The sequence below is a fragment of the Macrosteles quadrilineatus genome, unplaced genomic scaffold, assembly GCF_028750875.1.
Source record: "Macrosteles quadrilineatus isolate MER2022 unplaced genomic scaffold, UCM_ALF_1.0 Scaffold_4__1_contigs__length_99947679, whole genome shotgun sequence".
Taxonomy (NCBI): domain Eukaryota; kingdom Metazoa; phylum Arthropoda; class Insecta; order Hemiptera; family Cicadellidae; genus Macrosteles; species Macrosteles quadrilineatus.
This window is the reverse complement of record NW_026542597.1, coordinates 64,656,327-64,679,024: the sequence shown is the minus strand read 5'-3', so window position 1 is coordinate 64,679,024 and position 22,698 is coordinate 64,656,327. Positions and strand designations below refer to the sequence as shown.

At 37.1% G+C, this 22,698-nt stretch overlaps 2 protein-coding genes across 3 annotated transcripts in view; one reads left to right on the top strand and one right to left on the bottom strand.

The window, feature by feature from the left end:
* LOC128992999 (uncharacterized) overlaps positions 1 to 22,698 on the bottom strand; it is a 39,423-nt gene that overhangs the window by 3,064 nt on the left and 13,661 nt on the right. The window contains exons 8-19 of the mRNA XM_054416750.1: positions 22,142 to 22,228; positions 19,390 to 19,582; positions 19,030 to 19,085; positions 18,786 to 18,874; positions 17,345 to 17,425; positions 12,438 to 12,865; positions 11,436 to 12,177; positions 5,012 to 5,182; positions 3,302 to 3,439; positions 1,901 to 2,188; positions 1,159 to 1,294; positions 97 to 353 (exon numbers count right to left, since the gene is read on the bottom strand). Of these exons, the coding sequence (XP_054272725.1) occupies positions 97 to 353; positions 1,159 to 1,294; positions 1,901 to 2,188; positions 3,302 to 3,439; positions 5,012 to 5,182; positions 11,436 to 12,177; positions 12,438 to 12,865; positions 17,345 to 17,425; positions 18,786 to 18,874; positions 19,030 to 19,085; positions 19,390 to 19,582; positions 22,142 to 22,228 (2,666 nt within the window). The remainder of the gene's footprint in view (positions 1 to 96; positions 354 to 1,158; positions 1,295 to 1,900; positions 2,189 to 3,301; positions 3,440 to 5,011; positions 5,183 to 11,435; positions 12,178 to 12,437; positions 12,866 to 17,344; positions 17,426 to 18,785; positions 18,875 to 19,029; positions 19,086 to 19,389; positions 19,583 to 22,141; positions 22,229 to 22,698) is intronic.
* On the top strand, positions 7,750 to 22,383 carry LOC128991547 (BTB/POZ domain-containing protein 6-like). 2 transcript variants are annotated; one of them, XM_054414532.1, is made up of 6 exons: positions 7,750 to 7,888; positions 9,712 to 9,857; positions 10,660 to 10,799; positions 18,704 to 18,911; positions 20,582 to 20,732; positions 21,502 to 22,383. In XM_054414532.1, the coding sequence occupies exons 1-6, from the start codon at positions 7,801 to 7,803 to the stop codon at positions 22,239 to 22,241; spliced, it is 1,473 nt and encodes a 490-aa protein (XP_054270507.1). In that variant the 5' UTR covers positions 7,750 to 7,800; the 3' UTR covers positions 22,242 to 22,383. The 2 variants fall into 2 exon arrangements, with proteins under 2 accessions (XP_054270507.1, XP_054270508.1); XM_054414533.1 differs by lacking the exon at positions 7,750 to 7,888 and adding an exon at positions 7,921 to 8,286.

The following is a 22,698-nucleotide window of genomic DNA, read 5'->3' as shown; positions in this document are numbered from 1 at the left end:
CAATTTGGCCCCTGAGGAAAAAAGGTTGGACTAGATCTCTTGACAAGAAAGCCATAAAGATAAGATATCACCAATAAAGATATAAAAAATCCTCACCGGTGTCAGCTCAAGGAAACTCTCCAGCGAGAACCTTGGTAGTTTGACTTCCACCTTGTTCTCGTTCCTGGGGTCGCTGGATTGCTTCACAATGTCCAGGAGGGCAGCAGAGTCTAGTCTCATGACCAGGTCTGTGGCTGGGTTGGGTTTGTTGGACTCATCAGGCAACATCAGTATGAGGCTGATGTCACTTTGGTTCTGACTTTGCCCCAGAAATTGCAGTTCCAACATCTCAGCACCCAAACGATCTGACCTCCCTGCAGACAAAAAATAAATACTCAACAATGATATCACTTTAAAGGCATTTTGTCACATCTATGAATAATTGAAATCTTTTAATGGATTATGTAGCTTAAATGTCTCTTGTTAGCAAGATTCTTCTAAATATGTACACAATTAAGGAACCGCCTCTCTACACTTTACACCCGACCTTCGCTCATATTTGGATTCAAATGTGCTCAGAAAGAGCTCAGAGACTTGATGCTGCAAGTTCATCAAGTACTGTATTACAGTTTTGTGGAATCCGACACTAAACCACCAGAAAACTACAGATGATTAAGGTCAGCTCCAACTCTATGTCGGTGTATGTGTGCACTATAGCCATGAGTAAAGTTATTGTACTCGTATTATTGCATTGTAAGCATAATATTATAACTAGCTTGATTTTAAGGCAATTTAGTTATTTAGCCAAGTTATACTATAGACTAAACAACACAAGTAGACTTCTCATCCCATTGTAAATTTTGAAGCACGTTTTTCGTGTCTAGTTCATGTACTGGGCGCTAGTGTCGACGAAATTTTGTTTCTATTATTTTAGGGTTAATTTCTTGATTTGTGCTTTACTGTTTGGTTATATAAATAGGGTACAAGTTATTGTTTATGATTAGATCGTATTATTTGGTTAAACGAGGTTTTAAATGACTGTAATAACAGGAAAAAAATTGTAAACTAAACACGACCTCTACATAAACCGTACAGAACTAACAATAAAATTTTCTTCAGGTGTTCCTTAAGGATGAGAAATCTACTGAGGGAGTATGTTTTATCTATGGTTATACTTACAATGGTTGAAAAAGTTGATTTGAAACATCATAGGAACTTGTACCGTTTTACTTTTGTTCACTTGAAACGGCCTCATTTTTGTATCCATGGGATCAAATAGGTTTTTCCATGTGCCTTTGAAATATGCAACATTTGCCTGAAAGATTAGATCAGCATGGATATAAACATGTCAAGTACTATAACAATAATATTTTGGTAAACTACTTGTTCTAGCTTTTATATTAATGTTGGTTAATCTAAAAATAAAAATTTAATGTTGACTGATTTGACAGTAATAGTAACAGAAAACCCTGGATTTTCCCGGGCAGAAATACAATGTCAACAGTAATGGTTATAGAAATTTTTTTTATGTTTCATAGTTAAGTACTATTAAATCTAAATTTGAAACATCTTGTAGTTTTTTTGTCTTAGGACGCTAGGTACGAGCTGAGGATTGTTTTTTCTCATTACTTCAGGCTATAGATATCGGGGTTGCAGCATTACCATTCGAATAAAATCCATTTGTAAATTTGGTGGAAACCCGGAACCTCAGGGACCGAAGTCCTGCGCTCTAACCACTCCCCACCTCACTCTTCCCCCATATTTGAAGAATCTTGTAGTGCTATTGTAACTTTTAAAGAAACTTAAATTCAACTTTTGGAAATATTGTACACATTATCTGCTTACCGTTAATTGGTGCATATGTAACAATAAAATTCACTTAGGCAAATAAGAGTAATCAATTATTAATATAAGAACTTACCAAGACCATCTGAGAATCCGGACTCACGTCACCCTTTGAAAGTAGGTTTTGGATCTTGTTATTTGTGTGACTGGCTACCCAGTCATTGATACTTTTCAATGCCTTCTCCAATCCATTGAAGAAATCCACTGTTTCAATCTCATCTCTAAATATGACATCCATACAATCTTTGACCGTTTGTTGGACAGAGATGAAGAACCGATTTGCACTGTGAACCTGCGACTTGTACCTTCCAATGAACAAATTTTGCTTGTGCACTGAGTAAGCTTTGTACATATCTGTCTTGTCCTGAAAAAAATAATTTGATTAAGTGTGTGTATGGGATTGTTAACTTTTCCAATTAACAAAGACTGTTTAGATAGATTATTGAGGATAGGTAATTTTTTTTTATAAAAAAAGAGGTGGATGGCCTTTTTTAGCCTTGTATTTGCCTATCCACATTGACTATACACATCGGTGAGTGGATCATATCCAACAAAGCAAGGGGTGAGCTGCAGAGTACAAGGGTGAAGTGTTCTGGATAAAAAGTAGTATGGTTACAGGTGGTTACAAGTAAACGTGAATAAGAGGATATGCAAGTTACCTTCATTTTAATTTCATTGAAAAGAAGTAACATTTTTTGATACCTCGGTATTGTAGGACAAATTTTTTTTATAACTTTGATATATATAACATATAAATGGCTCTAACCAAGAATGGCTCAAGATGCTGAAGATCATGCAACGCTTTTCCAAAAAGAATGTATACTGCACCCAAAAGACTCACCAGCTCACACATACTATAGATGCACCATGTAAAGTTGATAGCCATGTGTTGCTTAATTTATACAGTTACACAATCAACACATGGATTCTGAAATTTATTGAAATTTTAATTTTCCCCAGTAAACAACTAGGAAAAGTGGAAAAGAACTATGTATCAAAGTCACCAAAGATTTTAAATTTTTTTGCAATATTGTATATAGAAACCCTTATTTTTCATCAATAACTGAAATTATATTGAATTTTAGCCTCCTGATTGCAGTTAAATACCGTACAGATAAGGAGTAGTAAATAACTGCATTTATGCGATCAATTTGTTGCTAAATTGCAACCGGTTTTGACTCACAAAGGTGTCATCGACGGGCCAGTACAGATGTCTTCTTGCTTCATTCATTGTATTTACTTATTATGAATTGACAACCTAGTCTTTACAAAATGCAGGTATTTACACCAATTATTTAGTAATAACTTTAAAAAAATGTAACTTAAACCACATATTTATTAACACATTACACAACCTAAATTGTATTCATACTTAATATTGTTTTTTATAATTTGTCACTGTTGAGTTTTTTATTTGAGTTTTTTGCCAAAGCAATCTCAACACCTAGAAGCATCGGTCCACCCGTAAGAAACATACCTGGTTTGGTGGAAGAGAGAGAAACTTTCGCAGGCTCATCTCTGTGTGACCCCCAGAAACGAAGTACGCTAGCAACATTGTGTTGTAGATGCTCAGCGGTGAAAAGAACACATTCTCTGACGGCGCTCCTTTCGCTATCTGTAAAAAAACCCCTATATGTGATTAAAATTGAATGGATTTAAATAAAGTAGAAGATTAAACACTAGAAACACTAGAGACCAAAATATTTTATGTCGGATTTAGGGGTTTAAGGGGAAGATGATTTCAAACCATCATAAGCTGATCCTTACTCAGAATGAAGCCATTAAAACAACAACCTTCATATTACAAATGTTTGTATTTATTGTACCCAGGCTTTACAGACACAAGGCTACTGAAAAAGAGGTTCCTCAGTCGCACATATGATGTCACCTGCCGACCCGGATGGTGTTGATGCTTTTAATTCATACACCTGCCACCTGTTAAATAATTTTTTTTTGTTGCTTGTTTTTAATTCATTTATTTTCACAAAAACAAACAAAAAACTAAAAATTTTACAGGTGACAGCTGTGTGAATTAAAAGCATCACTATCCGGGTCGGCGGGTGTCATACGCACTACTGAGGCAACCTCTTTTTCAGTAGCCTTGGGTACTATATAACAAGTCAGCTGTCCAGTTAATACTGCTATCATAGAACTTTTGTAATGTGTAGGCCTACTGTTTTGCAACAATGCTGGATTAGTACAATGGGACATACAGACACACCACTGCTACTGGTAAATTTATCAAAAGATTAGTATGCGTAAAAAAGCTATGTTTGTCCTTTAAACCTGTGAGCCCCAACTTCAATTTGAAATCCTCTTGGTTTAGGTCTTCCACATTTTCTCCCTACCATGCTGTCTCATACTCATCAATTTTAAGCTTACCATTTTGGGGTTTAGAACATGCATTTTTATTTACAACTGTCTGTCTATAGGTCTGAATGTTGTGTTACTGCTGCCTTTAGCAAAAACAGCATTATTTCTTAATACAGTAGACTCCCTCTTTTCCGGACTCCTCGGGACCGAGGCCAGTCCGGATAACGGGTTTTCCCATTAAACTGACATCCCCAAAAACTCGCTCAAACGGACCATTTAAATACATACTATATAAGCCATCAATAATGATTATTACATAAGATATTGTATTTAGACACGTGATCACTGGTCTCAAATCTTTCCCAGGAGAACAGTCGGTTCAGTACAACCCACTTCCTGCCGATCTTGTCCGGTTAAACCGATGTGCTGATAGAAATTGTCTGGTTAAAGAGATGTCATTTCCGCCGAGTGTAGTCAGGTTAAACCGATGTCCGGTTGAAAGGTGTCCGGATAAGAGGAGTCTACTGTAAAGAAAGATGAACAGTATCGTCGAAACTCCCATCAAGTAGGCATAGGTACTGTGAACTACTCTCCTGTAATCGGGGCAAGTGTATGTTGTTCATGGACAGTATCTTTTAACAGAAAGAAAGGTATACGAAGACTGTCAGCTAGATCTGTTATCCCCTTCACCTGCATCTCCAACCACTTTCAAGAATAAGTTATTCTCTAACTCATCAAATTAGTCATAAAGGGATTTTTATCTGACCAGAAAACACTAAGGAATCAAGTCTTGCACTTTTACTTGACCACTGAAACTTTAACTTCAATTAAACATATTTTTTTTTTTTTTAATAGAGTACCGGTAGTAGCATACCTGTTTGAACAAAGCGATTGAGAACTCGAGCCTGCTGCGTAACTGGTCATCACGAGCACCAGAGTCTGACTGAGCCGGAGGTCCGTGATTGGTTAGACATTGTCCAACATTTGACCACTGACCTATGCCTGGACTGACTGCTGCTAGCAGCACTAATAATATCGGCAACATCTGTAAACAAAGATAGTTTATATAGTCAGTCAAATTAGACATGTGTTTCCTGAGAAATCTTTCAAAGCTGGAAAGTTTACGCCTGTTGAAAGTCCTGAACAGAGTCCTCGTTTGTACTAAAGCCCAATAAAAATAAAGGATGGGTGTAGATACGTGTAAAATGCTCTGTTATGGACTAGTTTCCTTAACCAAAGACCATTTATTAAAAGAAAGATCGAACATCGACTAAATTACTGGGTATAAGAACTAAGTTATTTAAATTAGGAGTTTTGGTATGGGAAACTGGACCAAAAAAGTCCCCAAAAGAGTCTTTTGAGATAGCAAAACTGACTCTCTGGCATGTGCTCAAGTTTCAAGATTTAAAATATTACAAAATGTTTTAATTTTTTCATTATTTTAAAACTTCTCAGTTAGGCATCATACAGTAAATATATTTCAATTATTATTTAATTTATTTTACTGTTCCAAAGCATTTATGATTGATGAGCGGGCAAAAAGCGCTAATTATACATGAACCACTTTAGCACTGTTTAGCGTGTTTACTTATGGTGTTCTGAATAACCTCTAGCTAGATCCTCCAACACTGTTGTTTTTGTTATGTTAGTGTGTTTTGATTATCAGGCAGTTGGAATGTGACTTTTTCTGTGAATTCTTGGAGGATTAGTTACATATAAATCGATTATTGAAATACTTACAATAATTTTTTTTTTTCTCATTCATTGGTCAGTGACAAAATATTCGCTCTCTTTATTAACATTATTATTTTTATTTGGGATACATTCAGAAAAGAGGATTTGAGGAAACAATACATTTACTTCTAAAAAGAGTATTAGGCCTACTTTAAGGCAGGTATAACCTTAGACTTTTTGTCCTTTATCTAAGAACTGTCAATTTCAATATTGTTCAACACTATTCTGTTTAAACAAATTTATTAATAAAATAAATAGCTAAAAATTTTAGAATTATTTTCTTAAAACTCTTTTTAAGTGTATGTGGTTGTTTTTCCTTTAATTTGTTATGGATACATTCAAATCGTTTTATATATTTTTGTACCAAAACAACTATGTTATAGAAACCTTTCATTTACAAAATTGTATATGCCCTACCTTACTTTTAGCTTTGGCAATTATATTTTCTAAAAATAATGTTAGTTTCTAGAGCCTTAAAATATAAAAAAGCATTTTATTTTACAAGTCCAAAAATATTACCATTTCTAGATGTTAAGATAGCTGATAAATTAATAGGTTTATTCAAACAAAATAGACTGAAAAACTTAAAAGCTGAAAAGACTATCTTACGGTACTAATTTAAGATCTATTTTAAAACATAAATTTGTCCAACTTAAGTGACCAAAGCTGATTTACTAACACAACATGTTAAGTAGAAGTGGTCACTATTGGTTATAACTAAATGTTGTCCACTCACTTGGCTTAGAGATGTTCCCAGCGTTGGTGAGGTGGAGAAACTGAGCTGATGCTAAACTACTCCAGGGTCAAGGTTACAAACCTGTCCAGGAAATATATGGGAATCCCATCTATTTGCACCGAACCTGCCCTGCATATTTCCTCATTGAAGTGTTCACAAAGATATCAGATAAAGAAAAATCTGGAATATTTTCTTTTTGGAACAATCAAATTTGTTGATCTTTTAGAAATAATTGTAAGTACCATGTCTAAATCATTGGATTTTCTTACCAGTATTGACTTGTGTTGTTTCTTGCCTATTGACACAGTTTGATGAAAATGTTGAAAGACTAATGAGGAAAGATTCAAATTTGTGTTGATATTGGAGGTCAGCTTTTTTTAGAATAATCAGTAACCAATACCACATATTGAGCGGCTGAAAAAAAACTAGTTTTTTATTTCTAAATCAAAAACTAGAGATTGATATATTGTATCTTAAAAATTGAATATACAGGGTGCTTCAAAATTAATACCTATTGCAAAAGTAAACAGTTGTATTTTTTGTTTGTCTTGATTGAACTAGTAAGCTGTGTTTTTGAGTTTAAATTTGTTTGAACTGGCCATTACTTTTCTGTTCAGCAAAACTTTCTCACCCAATGTAGTTTGATGCAGTTTTCTTACTGAATTAATTTCAGAAGCTTTAAGAGTATGTACAAATTTATAAAAGGCTGAGTGGTTCCATAGACTAACCAACATTAGGGAGTATGTTTTGTCCATGGTGGTACATACTAGTTAAAAAATAGGTAATATGGTATGGTTAAAAAAAAACTCAGTACCGTACTTTTTAAACATAAATGTTAATTTAATTTATTAATTAAAAATCAATCCAGACAAAGGGAAATTCGCTCAGTCGGCAGGTTTGCTGAAGCATGTATAATGGATATAGATTTAATCCTAAATAAAAAGAGAAAAAAATATCATGTTTTCATAATTCAGGAAGAAAAGGGTTATAACTTAGAACTGATGGGACTCTATACCTAGAAACTACATTTTTATGTAGCTTCTAGGAATAGAGTCCCATCAGTTCTATAGTTCCAATAAACTCCAATAGGTAGCAGAGATATCCATCAACAGACAACACACACAGTTCTAAAAGTAGACTACATCTTCCATCCAAGGACTCTTATAACCCAGATTCATGATATGTTTATTTAAATGTTCATCTGTTTAATCTTTGATTTCATTTTTTGCGTCTGGTGGATTTTTTGTTTTGTGGTTGTATCAAAAGGTTTTTCTGCATCAGGTTAGACTACTTAAATCACGTGATTGTTTTAGCTCTAGGGTAACGGTAATATTATACAAACAAGTTTGTTGATGACATTTTTTTTCTCAAATTCAACCATAACATTGATTTTCCAACAATATAAGTAAATGTGTGAGATCATGTGAAGGAAAGATATTTTTGTCATGAAGTGATGGTCTATTTTTAACTCCACTCCTAGTTTTATTTTTGCCAGCACTTTGACAAGTTCAGTAACCAAAAACTTAACTCGGGTCTCTCTATGTGTTAAAATAAACCTGTTAATTAGTGTTTGAGTTTTAATAAATAACTTATTAAGTGAGTTTATTGGTATACACTTTTTTTGTGTGTGGTGATAGATGAAAAAACAACTCACATTGTGACACTTAGCATTAATCAAAGTAAGTAACTAATTATTATAATTAAAACTATGTTATAAACACTTACACAATTATCTGCATTACTATCACATACAAAGTTGCTGATTAAGATAAACTGAACTATATACAAATTTTGTTGTTTTAACGCTATACTTGATGCACTAGTGCTGTCTGATTATATTGCCATAATAGAAGAGTGGCTTATGACACAAACTGATGTGACATTAATGTTAAAATATTGAATTCTAACAGAACAAATTTAACAGCTTTTAAATACAGACATAGACATGAGTGTAGGGCCTACAATAAATTAAATTCTCACAATAGATCAAAACATTTAAGTGTTATTTTTTTGTATAAGAGGCTTCTTATTAGGACTATTAATTGTTGATATTCGAATATTTTTAATTTTAATCCTTTGCAAACAAAAACTAAAAAAAATTATAACAATGTCAAAATAATTTTTGAGCAAGGTATCTCTGGAGAACACCTTCCACATCCCGGCATACCTCATGCGTATCATAGAGGATTATCTCCGGCTCCGCCTCCTCATGTATGACACTACAGAGGGCCCACGGACGATGAGTGTAACTTCCGGTGCTGCCCAAGGTTCCATACTCGGCCCAGACCTCTGGAATGTCGCGTATGACAGCCTCCTGAGGTCTGAAAAGACTGAGGAAACTGTTTTGGTTGGGTACGCGGACGACGTTGCAGTTTTGATAGCTTCACGTAGCGTTGAGCTGGCTCAGCTAAAGCTGAACCGAGTTATGCGTACTATAAACGCATGGATGACAGACCACGGTCTCTCGCTTGCTTTGAGCAAAACTGAGATTGTGATATTAACAAAAAACTGATTGACACCATCGTGCCGTTGAGGGTAGGGGCCGTCGAAGTCCAGACCGTTAGTTCTGCCAAGTACCTTGGGATTATGGTGGACAGCAAGCTTAGCTGGCGGGATCAGATTTTAAGTACGGCGGACAAGGCCGCTAGGGTGGTCTCCTCTCTTAGCCGGTTGATGGCCAATGTCGGAGGGCCTCGGTCCAGCCGTAGAAGGCTGTTAATGTCTTCTGTCCAGTCCGTACTCTTGTACGGTGCTGAGGTGTGGGCAGACGCTCTCAATAAGGAAGTATATAGGATGCGGCTCGCCCGAGTGCAGCGTCAGGCAGCACTAAGAGTTGCATCCGCCTACCGAACAGTGTCCGAACCCGCCGTCCTGGTGGTTGCTGGAGTCATCCCCATCAAACTTTTGGTGGCGGAGAGAAAAGAAATTTATCAGCGCCGTGGGGAGCACAAGGTACGAACAGAGGAACGCACCCGCACCTACCAGCTGTGGCAGGTACCAACTGCACCCTTGCTTAATGTAATTTCATCAATAATAATTCATCTAAAGTATGTTTTTTATATCAACAAACATTAAGACAGTCATTCATTAGTTTTGTATTTCAGGTGATAAAAAGAATAACGAAATGGCAGCTCCAGTTAACGATGGGGATGCTGAGCCAGATAATGAACAGGCAGGAGATTTCTTACTGACAACAGAGAGGCTTCATGATTGTTTCTTCATTGTGGAAAACCCTGCCACAGGGTCATCAGTGAGTGGATGTGGTTTGAATAAGTCAGATTTGACCACATAATTTTATATTGTCAGTAACTGGTAGTTAAACTAGTTATGCAGTCACAGTTTTCCCAATGGAGCAAACAAATATGTAAACAAATAGAAATAATCTTCTTTTAAATACACATTTTTTATAATCAATTAAAACCTGAACATATCAACCTAAGTCATTTATCAATGGTTTAAATAGTCGTAATAGCTCCCAACATATCATTCTTATACTGTAAAATATAGATATATAATTCTTATGGATCAGTCAAACTATTGCATGTAATCTGGTAACACATTATTACAGCGTAGAGCACAAATGTTGAAACAAAATATACCTTTGAAAGAGGGAAACAGCATTAGCACACTCAAATGGCACCAACACAATTACAGCAAGGACAGCATTTATATAGATGTATTAAGGAACCATTGAGGACAATTCAAATACTTGCTTCATCAAACAGGCCTACAATTTTACAATGAGATTACAAGTTTACTTGACAGTCTCAAACAAATTATTACCGATACTAACGGTTTATTAAGTACTTTATGTAGGGAAAGTTCTTAACGTTTTGGTGAAACCCAACTCTAAAATACTATGTAAATCTTAATTGTATATGGGCCGGATTAAAGAATTCCACATCTATAACAGGCTTAAAAGAAAATTAGAACAATGAACTACTGTACCAGTATTTTCTTTGTATTTATCTAAGGCAATTGCTTTTTTTTACTCTTTCTGTTAGGGAATATGGCCCTGGTCTAGTTTGGGCTTAAAATAACCTTATTTCTAGGAGAGGATTGGAACAGTTAAAGCTTGTCTGATGAATCAAAGTCGAGTGTTTCGCAACATGTTGCATGACAGTCGGCTTGCCGAGAAAAATGACGTTCGAGTACCAGACATTGAACCTGCTACCTTCCGACTGCTGCTTAGGTAGGCTTGAAACACATCTGATAAAACTTATTTACTACTATCATAGTGGTTAAGGAATTCTCCCTTTGTATCAAATCACCCATATACAGTAGAACCTCTTTAATCCGAACCCCTGTAATCCGAACGTCCACTAATCCGAACGCCTCATTGCTGTACTCTATACACACACAGTACAGTAGTTCTTTATTGTATACTGTATTTATTGATATACGCACCGTAATTATTTCAATTGTAATGTACAGTACTGTTTATTCCCTATGTTTACTACTGTATTAAATAAACACTGTATAGGGTGAGTAAAAACATAGGAATGGAGTCTTTTGAATAAAGTCCTAAGATGTTGCTCATGCTCTTCAATTGATCGGGAAAACACTAAAATATCATCAATGTAGCTGAACGTAAAATCTAGGTTTTGGGTTACTTCATCTATGAAACGCTGGAATGTTTGGCCAGCATTACACCCAAAAGCCCAAAAGTCATGAATGGAAACTCGAAAAGGCCGAATGGAGTTGTGATAGCAGTTTTGCATATGTCATCTGGGTGTACAGAGATTTGTTGGTATGCTTTTACTAGATCTATGACAGAAAATATGTTACAGCCTGAAAGATTATTTGAAAAATCATGAATGTGTCGAACAGGATACCTGTCAGGAGAGGTGCGTGCATTCAATGCACGGTAGTCTCCACACGGTCTCCACCCATTTTCTCCTTTCGGCGCCAGATGCAGGGGTGAAGCCCACGGACTGTCTGATGGACATGCTGTACCACATTTTACCATGTCAGAAAATTCACTCTTTGCAATGCTGAGCTTTTCAGGGGCCAGTCGTCGTGGTCGGCAGAATACAGGAGGTCCTGGAGTCGTGTGTATGTGATGTACTGTCTGGTGCTTCACTTCTCGTGGCAATCCTGGAGGGCGAGTAATTTCAGGGAATTCATGTAAGATTTTAGAGAGGGGAGAAGTAGTGACTACGGATTTTACGCTACTTTGAGTCGTAACGGAAAGTTGTCCTCCCGTAATAAGTCCAGTTTTGGCATCGTGAAGTCGCAACAAACGACAATCAGGAAGCAAATGGTAGTAACTGAGGAAGTCCGAGCCAATGATTGGAACACTGACGTCTGCAACTGTGAACTGCCATGCAAAACTAAGGCGAAGGCCTAGGTCCAATGTCATAGAACAGGTTCCGTAAGTCTTGATAGTACTACCGTTGGCGGCACTTAGTTCAAAGTCTGTAGATGTGCGACGGTCTCGTAGAAGACGTTTTGGATAACATGATACATCAGAGCCGGTGTCAATCAAGAACCGGAGATTCGACTTTTGATCCGAAACAAAAATTCTGCGGCTGGATGCTTGACAGTCAGCCGCCGCTGTTACTGGCCGTCTTTGGAGTTTCCCGCGTAAGAGCAAGGAGAAGTACATCTTGACGCGTGCTCCCCGAATTTGGCATGATACCAGCAAATTTGGATTGTAGATTTGTGCTGATATTGATTCGGCTTCTTTGATGTTTTCTTTAGACTGGTCGAACGATCGTGACGGAGGGATACTTCGAGTGCGTCAATCCTTTGCGTCAGTCTCGTAATAGCAGCAGTGAGGTCGTCATTAGACTGTGTGTGTTCACGAGTTGTCGTAGCATTTACTAACACTTGTGGCGTTCTTGTAGAAACTTCAATGACTTTATCGGCTATATCTGCAAGTTTGTCAAGCGGAAGTTCATTTTGAGCTGTGATAATCGCTTGAATGTTAATAGGGAGACGACGAAGCCAGAGTGCTCGAAGGATGTTGTCCTGTAGTTGGGCTGGACCGATCAGAGTACGTAGGTGGCGTAAGAACTGCGATGGCTTGCGATCTCCGATATCTTCGTCGCTGATCAACTGGCGAACACATTCTTCTTCACTAGTTGACAGTCTTTCAATAAGCTTCGAACGAAGTACCGCGTAACGATTTGTTGCAGGTGGATTTGTGATGATGTCCTCTACTTCCACTGCGTAACATGTTTCAAGCTGAGAAACGACGTAGTGGAACCGAGTGTCATCACTTGTGATGCCTGAGATGGAGAACTGGGAATCTACCTGAGCAAGCAAACCATAGACTAGGTCGATCGGCCCAGAACGGTGGAAGCTTTACTGCAACTCGATTCACTGATACATTACCAGGGTCGTTGCGTTGCTGAACGTTGGTAGATAGTTCATCTTGTTGCTCTCGTAGATTCGCCAATTGAGCTTCGATTTCTTCTAGCGACATTGGTAATATTGATGAAGGAATGTCATGTTTCTGGTTGTTGTTGTTCGGGGTCACCAATATATAGGGTGAGTAATCGGTATGAATTAATTTCACCACTATATGAACGAATATTTGATTATGGTTTATTTACAAACGAATACTGAAGTGTACTGAATCATAACATAGTCAAAAACTAAACATTTTAACAATCTAGCAACAGCTGTAACATAATAAATATTAAACTAAAGTGAAGACCAAAGGCATCACAGATGTGGCTAAGTTGACGCCACAACTGTATTTTACTTTGTAAAGCATTTTTCACTTTTCCCTGGCTATTGGTATGTAAAAACAACAATATGTTCTGTAATCCGAACTATTCAATAGTCCGAACTACCCCCGGTCCCAATTAGTTCGGATTAAAGAGGTTCTACTGTAAATCACATTTCTACTTTTGGCCTCCCTTATGTCTGCACATACGTACTGGTACATGTGAAGTTAGATGAATTTTTAGAGTATATATCTTAAAGAATACATTTGTTTACTTTTGGAAGGTCTAGGGTGTTGCACATGGATGTGAAACAACATATTTTCTGCTTAGATTTAATTTTTTTATATTTATTTTTTAATGTCTTTCAAAATCTTGAAAGCGACTGTCTAGTATACAAATTGTCATGCGCCAAGTTAGAGCTTTTTAGCTAAAAGGGAATAGATTCTTAAATTTTCTGCCGCAAACTTACCGAGGGGTCAGTTGAGTGGGAGGGACGAATTTTATATTTTATGTTTAATAATACAAGAGAGATTAAACCAACAGATTATCTATCGTTTGTGCTCAAATATAAATATTGAAGTTATCACAGCTTGTACACACCTGTTGTGACACCGCGATCTGTGGACCAAGGAGGACCCAGACTAGCGAGTACACTGCCACACAGTGCTCATCTCAACGACCGGCTTATCTCTTCCCCCTCCCCTACCCACCACCCTACACTGTCCACTGCTGTTTGTCTCTCTCGCTCTTTATCTCCTCCATATCCCAAACACATAAAGGTGGTACACATCAATGCCCAGTCTTTACGTGCTCACATTGATTAGGTTAGAGAAATTTTTTATCCCGGAAACTTTGATTTAATTAGCACTTCTGAATCCTGGATAAGGCAGAGTATAACCCAGACAGCACACTTTCTCCTTAGGACATCCCACGGATATTGCGACAGGATATGCAAGATATCCCATAGTAGTCCTATGGTCAACTTGGGATATCCCAGGATATCCGCAGGAATGCGTAATGTCCCCGCCCGGGGATGTCCTACGGATAAGCTCACAGCATTTTTTGTAGTCCTCAGGACATTCTCAGGACATATGGGACTACTATGGGACTACTATGATTTTGCCAATTCTGATACCCTCTTAGATCTAATCGTCAAGATATCATTTATCATGGGCATAGCTTCCGTAGTCCCTTCAATATCCGAAAATGACCTAATTTTCTGTGTGTACTCAATCAAATCTCTTAAAGCCCAAAGCAAAGATTATTAAATATAAACATCTTAAAAATATCAATGTGGCTCAATTCACATCATTCAAAATAAATTTAAATTCCCATAATGAAATGGTTCATGAGCTAAATTCTTCCATATTAAATCTCTTTGATAAGCATGCTCCCATCCTAACAAAATGTGTGAAAAAACTAAGACCTGTTCCGTAGATGACCCCTGAAATTAAAAGTTTGATCGCTAAACGTGTTAGCTTAGGTTGCAGGGCTAGGCACTCCAACAATATCATACTAAACCAACAATATTGTAATCTTCGTAATCGAGTTAAACAGCTTTTGCGAAATTCAAAAACAGCCAGCGAGAGTTTTATGATGTAAAGTTAAAAGTCTTGGGCTTGGGAAACAATTTGATTATCAACCAGTAATCATCCCTCTAAATGAGTTAAACATTTACTTTTCTTCTTGCAGTAAAAATAGTAATCAGTATCAAGTTAACAGTTACTTGAATGAATTAGTCAACTCTGCTACCATGCAACTAGGATATCTATATATTAATTTGAAACTGTTTTTCTTTGTCATAGCTATTTTGAGAGAACGGCTGGGCGTAGAAACTCGGTAGGGGTGTCTAAAGAAAGGTCTTGGTCTGTAGATGAGCCATCAAAAGAGAAACGTGGTAAATTCCCTCGGGGCTCTGCCCCAGTGGCCTTTAAAGTCCCATCCCATGTTATTCTTATGGAGGAAAACGGGGTTTTTGTCACAGCTAATTTGAGAGAACGGCTGGGTGTAGAAACTTGGTAGGGGTGTCTAAAGAAAGGTATTGGTCTGTAGGTGAGCTTTCAAAAGAGAAACAAAGTAAATTTCCATGGGGCTCTGCCCCAGAGGCCTTTTAAGTTTACTCAGCAATTTTGTTTACATTATGACCATGTGGATAATTTTACACTACTTTTAATGAACCAGCTGTTAATATTAAAATTGTATTCAAAGGAAACTGTCAAAATTAAATGTTTACAATTGATTCTCCACTGCATGGCAAGTTTTTTTATAGTTTCAACAAAATGATGAATTTATGATACGTTTTAAATGTTTTGTTCAAAAATCTATGCTTTATTGCTCTTAGAAAACTTTAAATTATGAAATAAGTGTGACATATCATTTTCAAAGGAACATATAATTATTCCTTATCGGGTTAGCTTATATGTATTGTAAGGTTGGCACTTGCCTTTTTTCCCTACTTTCATTCACCATTTTTGAATTCAAGAAAGAACACCAGAAATTAATTTATTGGTATGAAAGTTTTCGATAATCGGGTTGAAAATTGTGTCATAGATGAGTAACTTACGTTGAGGATGAGAGCTGTGTTCAAGTTTTGGAATAGACTAACTACGGAGTATTTTTCATCTATGGTTTTGGTAAAGTAGGTGAACTAATGTCAATTCAGGTATTTTAAAAAAATGTGTAGGCCTACAGGGTTTTTACTTTGATGTACACATGTAGCTAGGTCGAACAACGCATCTAAACCTCACTACATACAAAACATTGGGAAACACAACAGTGTCATCACATCTCATCGCATTTGCATAATTTGTTACTAAGGCTGGACTAGGTTATGGATTTGGTTCCGCAAATGTTCAAGATTTGTGATCAAATTTCCTACAATTATGGTTCATTCCATCCACGAAAAACATGCACAGCTTTATGTGGTCGATATGGCCAGGCAAAACTACCCCATAAGTTAATGAATTATCAAGTAAGAATCCTGTTCTGATTAAATACATGGGTCGATGTGGCAAGAGAAGGAATTAAAATTGCTTGGATCGAAGTAAGAATGTTACTGCTATCTGGAGAATCAGATATTTTTATCAAATACAAAAAAAAAACTTATTTAAATGTTGATAAAATTCTGTATTTTTATGACCAAAGATGAAGATTTACTTATAAATCTGGATACAATCTGAATGATTTTTCTAAAGCAGATGGAATTAGTTGTTAGTAATAAATATTGACTCTTTCCGTAACATGAAAGACTAATTATATGAACTCATTCTCCCATATAGTGAAAGTGGCTTTGACATGATAGCGGACAAGATAAGTGGCTTATTATTATGCTTATCCTCCCTTCATTTAACTAAGATTTTAATTACTTCACTCTATCTATCGCAGTTAGCTGAATTTACATGAAACCTCAAGATTAACCGTCGATTTCGACGGGGTTCCACTAGTTCAATTTTAATTTCAAACCAGTTATTCATCAGTCTGATGTTTTGATGGCTATCTGCAGAATCTGAAGCAATGCTGTCCTTCTGATGGGATATCTATCCGCTTTATCAAAGACATCCTCTATGCCATCCTTCCCATCACATTAATTTTTAACTTAGGAGCACTATTTCTTCCCTTCAATTTGGAAGTCTGCCATTATCCGTCCCCTAAAAAATATCTCAGCACCAACCCTGGTTGGGGATTTCAGACCAATAAGTATTTTGTCCGCTGTATCTAAAGGCTTAGAAAGGATCGTTCACTGTCAGATCATTGAATTCTTCACTGAAAATAAAATTTTATCTAGCTATCAATCTGGTTTCAGATCAGCACACAGTACATGAACAGCACTCTTTTGAGTGACTGAAGACGAGATACTAGCTATTGAGTGTTGACAAGGAATGTTTCTAACTCTGTTCGATTTTTCCAAAGCATTTTACTGTGTTAATCACAACTTGCTGGTGCAGAAATTAAGGACATTAGGGTATTCCTAGAATTCTCTTAAATGGCTGAGATCTTATCTGTCAGATAGGCAGCAATGTGTGGAGGTTGGTGACAAAAGATCAGACTGGATGACTGTTACATGCGGTGTGCCCCAAGGATCGATCCTTGGACCACTGCTCTTTGTACTGTAAGTCAACGACATGAACTCGACCTTGGCCAACTGTAAACACCATATGTACGCTGAGAACTTAACTTACAAATCTATAAATTTTACCGCAAACAACGAAAATGGCTGTGTCAGAAGGATCAATGAAGATGTCATCCGAATAGATACTTGGACTGAGACTAAATCACAAAAAGACGAAACCGATTTAAATGTGCCACTCTTGATTTTGCGCATCAATTGACTTAGACTACATGAACACAATCATAGTGAGTGGCAAAGCACTTCCCTACTACGAAAAAGTAAAAAGTCTTGGCATATCTTTCAACTCTTACTTACTTGGGACACAGCAGTTATGGACACAGAAAAAAAGGTTTTTGCCTCCAAACAAATACTGAAAATATTGCAGAATGTTTTGCCTCAACACACTAAACTAAATTTGATCAAATCACCCCCCATTACCCCACTTCAGTTACTGAAACTCATTGATCAATGATATGACTGTGATTCAGGAAGGTATGCTCCACAGTCTCAGAATTACTGTTTGATATTTGTGTATGGTCTGTGAAGTAAAGAGTATGTCACGCCCTCCTTGAGCCAAATACATTGAAATTAAATTATCAAAGATCCTTCAACATTTTATCATTGACTGTTTTAATTTTGAAAACAGGCTCCCCAAAATATTTTACATCCGATTTTAAATTTGTGTCTCAGGGTAGTTCTTGTTCTTCTTCGATCACATTGCGTATGCCTCATCATGTGACAACAAAAAAATCTCCACTTTAAACAAATTGTCTCGGCAGGCGTGACCTAAGGCTTCTGTGTCTTTGCGCGATTGCTAGTGCGTGTGAGTGTGTGAACGCTTATTATTTTGTTAAATTGTATTGTTGTTTCATTTGTTCGTAATTTGTTAAATATGTAGATTTATATCAGTTTAAGAAATCTTGTTCTATTTTTATTTCTTATATTTACGTATGTAAGTTAAGTGTAAGACAGTGACATTTGGCCCTAACTTTGCTGGTAAAATAAAGAATTTGTCATTTAATTTCATAGAAGCAATTTAGATCCATAGACATATAGAACTAAATATAGAACGACAGCAGCGCTGCTGTTAGCCTCTGGCGTCCATCACTAGGAGCGCCGTTTTGTTATGGCGCACACGCTACGGAACTGCACGGCGCTCCTAGAGGTGGACACCAGAACATATGCTAACCGCAGCACTCTGTCGGTCTATTTCTAATCATATTTGTCTATGGTTGATCTAACACCGGTAGTTACATTGATCCTTATTGTTAGAGTCAACTAAGACATTTATCAGTTTACTATCTGTGACAGGCATTGCTACGGAGGTTTGGACAGTTGCCGACAGTTAGATCCTGAGGTTGCAGTTAAACTGTGCTATGCGGCTGAGAAATACCTCATTTCCACCCTCAAGAAGAAAGTTGCTGAAAGGTTGAAACCCGAATGTGTCCCGGAAATATTCCCCGCTCTTCACTGCCTGGTTACCTACAATGTCAAGGATCTTGAACTTTATGTTGCAGAGGTATAAGCTGATATACTAAATTTTATACGGTATTATAATTGTTACCAACAACTTTTTAGACTTAAATAGTTTTTAGTTTTTTTGGTTTTCAACAGCTTAAGTGTTGAACCTCACTTACCATGGTTGTTGGTTGTGTGATAGTTTTCTGAGACGAATGTCGTAAGGTTGAATATACTGACAGGCAACCCACTGGTGTCTTAGATATCATGTCTACAAAAGTTTTTGAGTTCGAGGCATGTCACTTGTAGACCAACCTGTGCTTGTGACATATTTTCAAGACATCATCTCTGTATTGGGTCGCACAAGACCAGTTGGTCAGTGTTTGGTGCAAAATCTCAATGGTACATTTAAGCGGTGTGTAGCACTAGTGCTGGTGTTTAAGGCAAGGTCCCACACCTCCCCCTAGCCTTCTGTACTACAATGCTCACGTTGGAGGAAGACCCTGAGCCCTGATATGATGTGATAGGAATTATCTCACAGTGCTCGCCGTTCAGGCTCTTGTTTGCTGATGGTCACAGGTAAACTTCTGCCCGCTGAAAGCGCATGGTTGTCCCATAAGCTTGTTTCCTCTGTTCGTAAAGCCTCGTCCACACATGGCGATTTGTCTGCGGAAACATTGTCTGCTGACTGTCTCCAGAGTGTTGCTATTTTTTCTCCAGTAAGTCGGCCGACTGTCGTCAGACAAATTTCAGTGTTTCTGGAGACAAAATACAGTGTTTTCTGTTTCCCGTTTGAATGGGAAACACGGAGACAACAGACAATACTTTTGTCTCAAGTCTGCATGTGTGGACGGACGTGTCTGGAGACAGGAGACTGGATACAAGCCGAAGGTGTTCAACATTCATCCCATTTAGTTAGACTGCAAAGCGGTAATATTAAGATTTTTGGGCGGTAATAAAAGAGCTTGATTGAGTTTGTTGAAAGTTTTGGAATTAGTTTTCAATGATTTATATCATTATATGACATTTTATTGAATTGTTCATCTCTTAAGTTTGAAATCTTAATTAAGACCAACAAAGCTCAGCCAAATTTCAAAATCTTTATAAGTCAACCTCGTGAAGTTCCTAAATCCCCCACATAATCTGAAGGTCTGATAGAAGATTGTGACCACAGTACGAACCTTGCCCGATAAAATGTTGAGTCCATCATCGTCTCTTCCTAGATTCATTAGGCCAATGGTTCAGAAAAATGAAGCCCGCACAGGATATTATTACGCCCTCTTTGGTCACCATACCAACAAAAATGGAAACACTGGCTGGCTAGTGGACGCAAAACACATCGGAAACTTGTATCCGAAACTGTGTTGACAGACTGTCTGCCGACTGTCTGCGCACAGTCGGCCGACTCAGTCTCCATGTGTGGACTAGGCTTTAATTCTCTGTGGTGCAACAAAGCTAGCTTTAATATTTATAAAATTGTCTACAAAGAAAACTGTTAGGGATTGATTAAGGATTAAAGTTTTGTTTCATAATATAATATTATCGAAACTTAGGTGAGTTTATTACAGTTTCTATTGTAGAAAACTGACTTGATGTATCAGCCAATGCATTTCAGTATGTGTCACATATTCAAATTTAGAGAATCTTAATTGGTTTGAGATTAAAACTAAAACATCAAAGGTGGTCTTAAAAGGTTAAATGTTCCTAAATTCTTTATTTTTCTCTCTCCAGATGGTCCGGGAACAGACAGACAAAGTCTTTGCAAGTGAAGGGTTTGTTGAGGTGGATGTAGACAGTGTGCTGTTTATAGTCAGACAAGATACATTGAACTGTGCCGAGGTAGACATCTGGCGAGCCTTAGTCAAGTGGGCTACTCACAAAGGTATGATCATATGATAATATCATCGACTTGAACAGTACATGTAGACTTCTCTTCCTGTTCTAAAGTTGTACCATAGATAAACATACTTCCTAAGTAGACTTTCCATCCTTATGGAACAGCTGAAGCCAATTTTATCGTGCACTGTAGATGTTGTGTTTTGTTTACAATTAGTTTCTTGTCATTTCAGTAATTTAAAACCCCGTTTAACCAAATAAAACGGTATAATCATAAGCCATAACTCATACTCTAGTTATATAACCAAACATTAAAGCACAAACCATGAAATAAACTCTAAAATAACAGAAAAAAGATTTTGTCGACACTAGCGAACAAAATTTCGTTGCCGGACATGAACTAGACACGAAAAATGGTTAGTCTATAGTTGTACTATGCAAATTTGTTATGGGTTTTTCATGTTGTAGAGGTTGAGCGCTAGAGTTGTCAAAATGTTTTTTTCTTTAATTTTAGGATCAATTTAATGATTTGTGCTTTACTGTTTTCAGTAGTAGGCCTACTAGTTGCAGTATTATTATGGTTGATATTATCTATTTTAGGGGGGCTCTAAACTACTTTATGCACATACCTATAGTAAAACTTGGTATGGCATTATAGAAATTTGTGATTGTCAGATGCAAAGTTATAATACATCTTGAATAACTAAACATCACACTTACTTCCATTATGTGGTTTTCTTCCTGAATTTGATAAAACTTATATTTGTCTGTTAGTTTGTTGTTGAGTAATGCGAATGAATTTCCAATGATTACAGTCCAGACTGTCGAAGGCTCTTCAATGAGAGAATGGATGTCCCAACCTCTGAAGCACCTTCGTTTGATGACCCTCACCTATGAAGATCTCTGCAAAGAAGTTCTTCCTACCAAAATCCTGACATTTGAGGAATTCACTCAAGTTTGTGAAAAAAGTGAACAAGAGTCTCAAACCATATGTACCATCAAGGAAAAGCGTTTGGCATTTCAGGAGCGGTGGAAATGGTGGGAAACAGTGGCAGTTCTGCATGACACAAGAGAGGGAAGATTTACTCAGTCTGATTCATCCTACAGCTGTATCGTCGTAGGAGATCGCAACATCATGCTTGAATCAATCACTTGCTTGGGTTCCACCTCTCGAGATTTTCACGACTGCTTTGGACTCAGTTACGCTTGCCAAGTAGATGTTGTCATAACTAGGATAACGGATTACATTTCCAGCTCATCATCAGAAGAACCAGTTGTGGTCAGATTCAACGGTAATGCCAACTATTACGAACAGTTTACGATACCCACATTGGTAAACGGGGAAAGTATTACACTCCAGGCCAACGGAATGTACAAGATCAAGGTGTTGTTTGTAAGTGAAGAGGCTAAACTTCATCCTTGCTGGAAAGCTCCTAACTGCAGTGAAGGACATACCTTCAGTCACGGCAAGTTCTACTGTTCGTACATCTACGAAGAAGGGATCGGATGGAAACCAAGTCATTTGATAAAGTTTCAGTACAGCTACAGAAGGTAACATGTATTAATTGTACATAAATTGTTTATTGTTGTAAATAAAGTCATTACAGCACAAAAGTGTTGTTCTTAATTCTGTTTCAGAGACAAAAGTCACATTTTAACTTTGAAGCCATAACTTTTTCTCCCAATTGTAAAACATGATATTAGCTTTTCAGAGTCTTTGAGAATTTAATGTTATTTATTTCCTCTTTCTGGATTTTGTCTAAGTGATAATGCCGCAACCCCTAGGTCAAGCCTGAAGTAATGAGAAGACAATCCCAGGCTCAAGCCTAGCGTCTGAAAAAAATACACATGGTGTGCACTTATAAGTACTCAAAGGATATTAGGCCTCTTTCAAAACAATTGATAATAAAATAATGGCACAAAACTATACAGCCGCGTTCAAGCCCTGTACACACAAAGCCAGTAGGCCAAAAATACACATGCCTCTGGTGTATTTCAAGTTACCTGAGGCA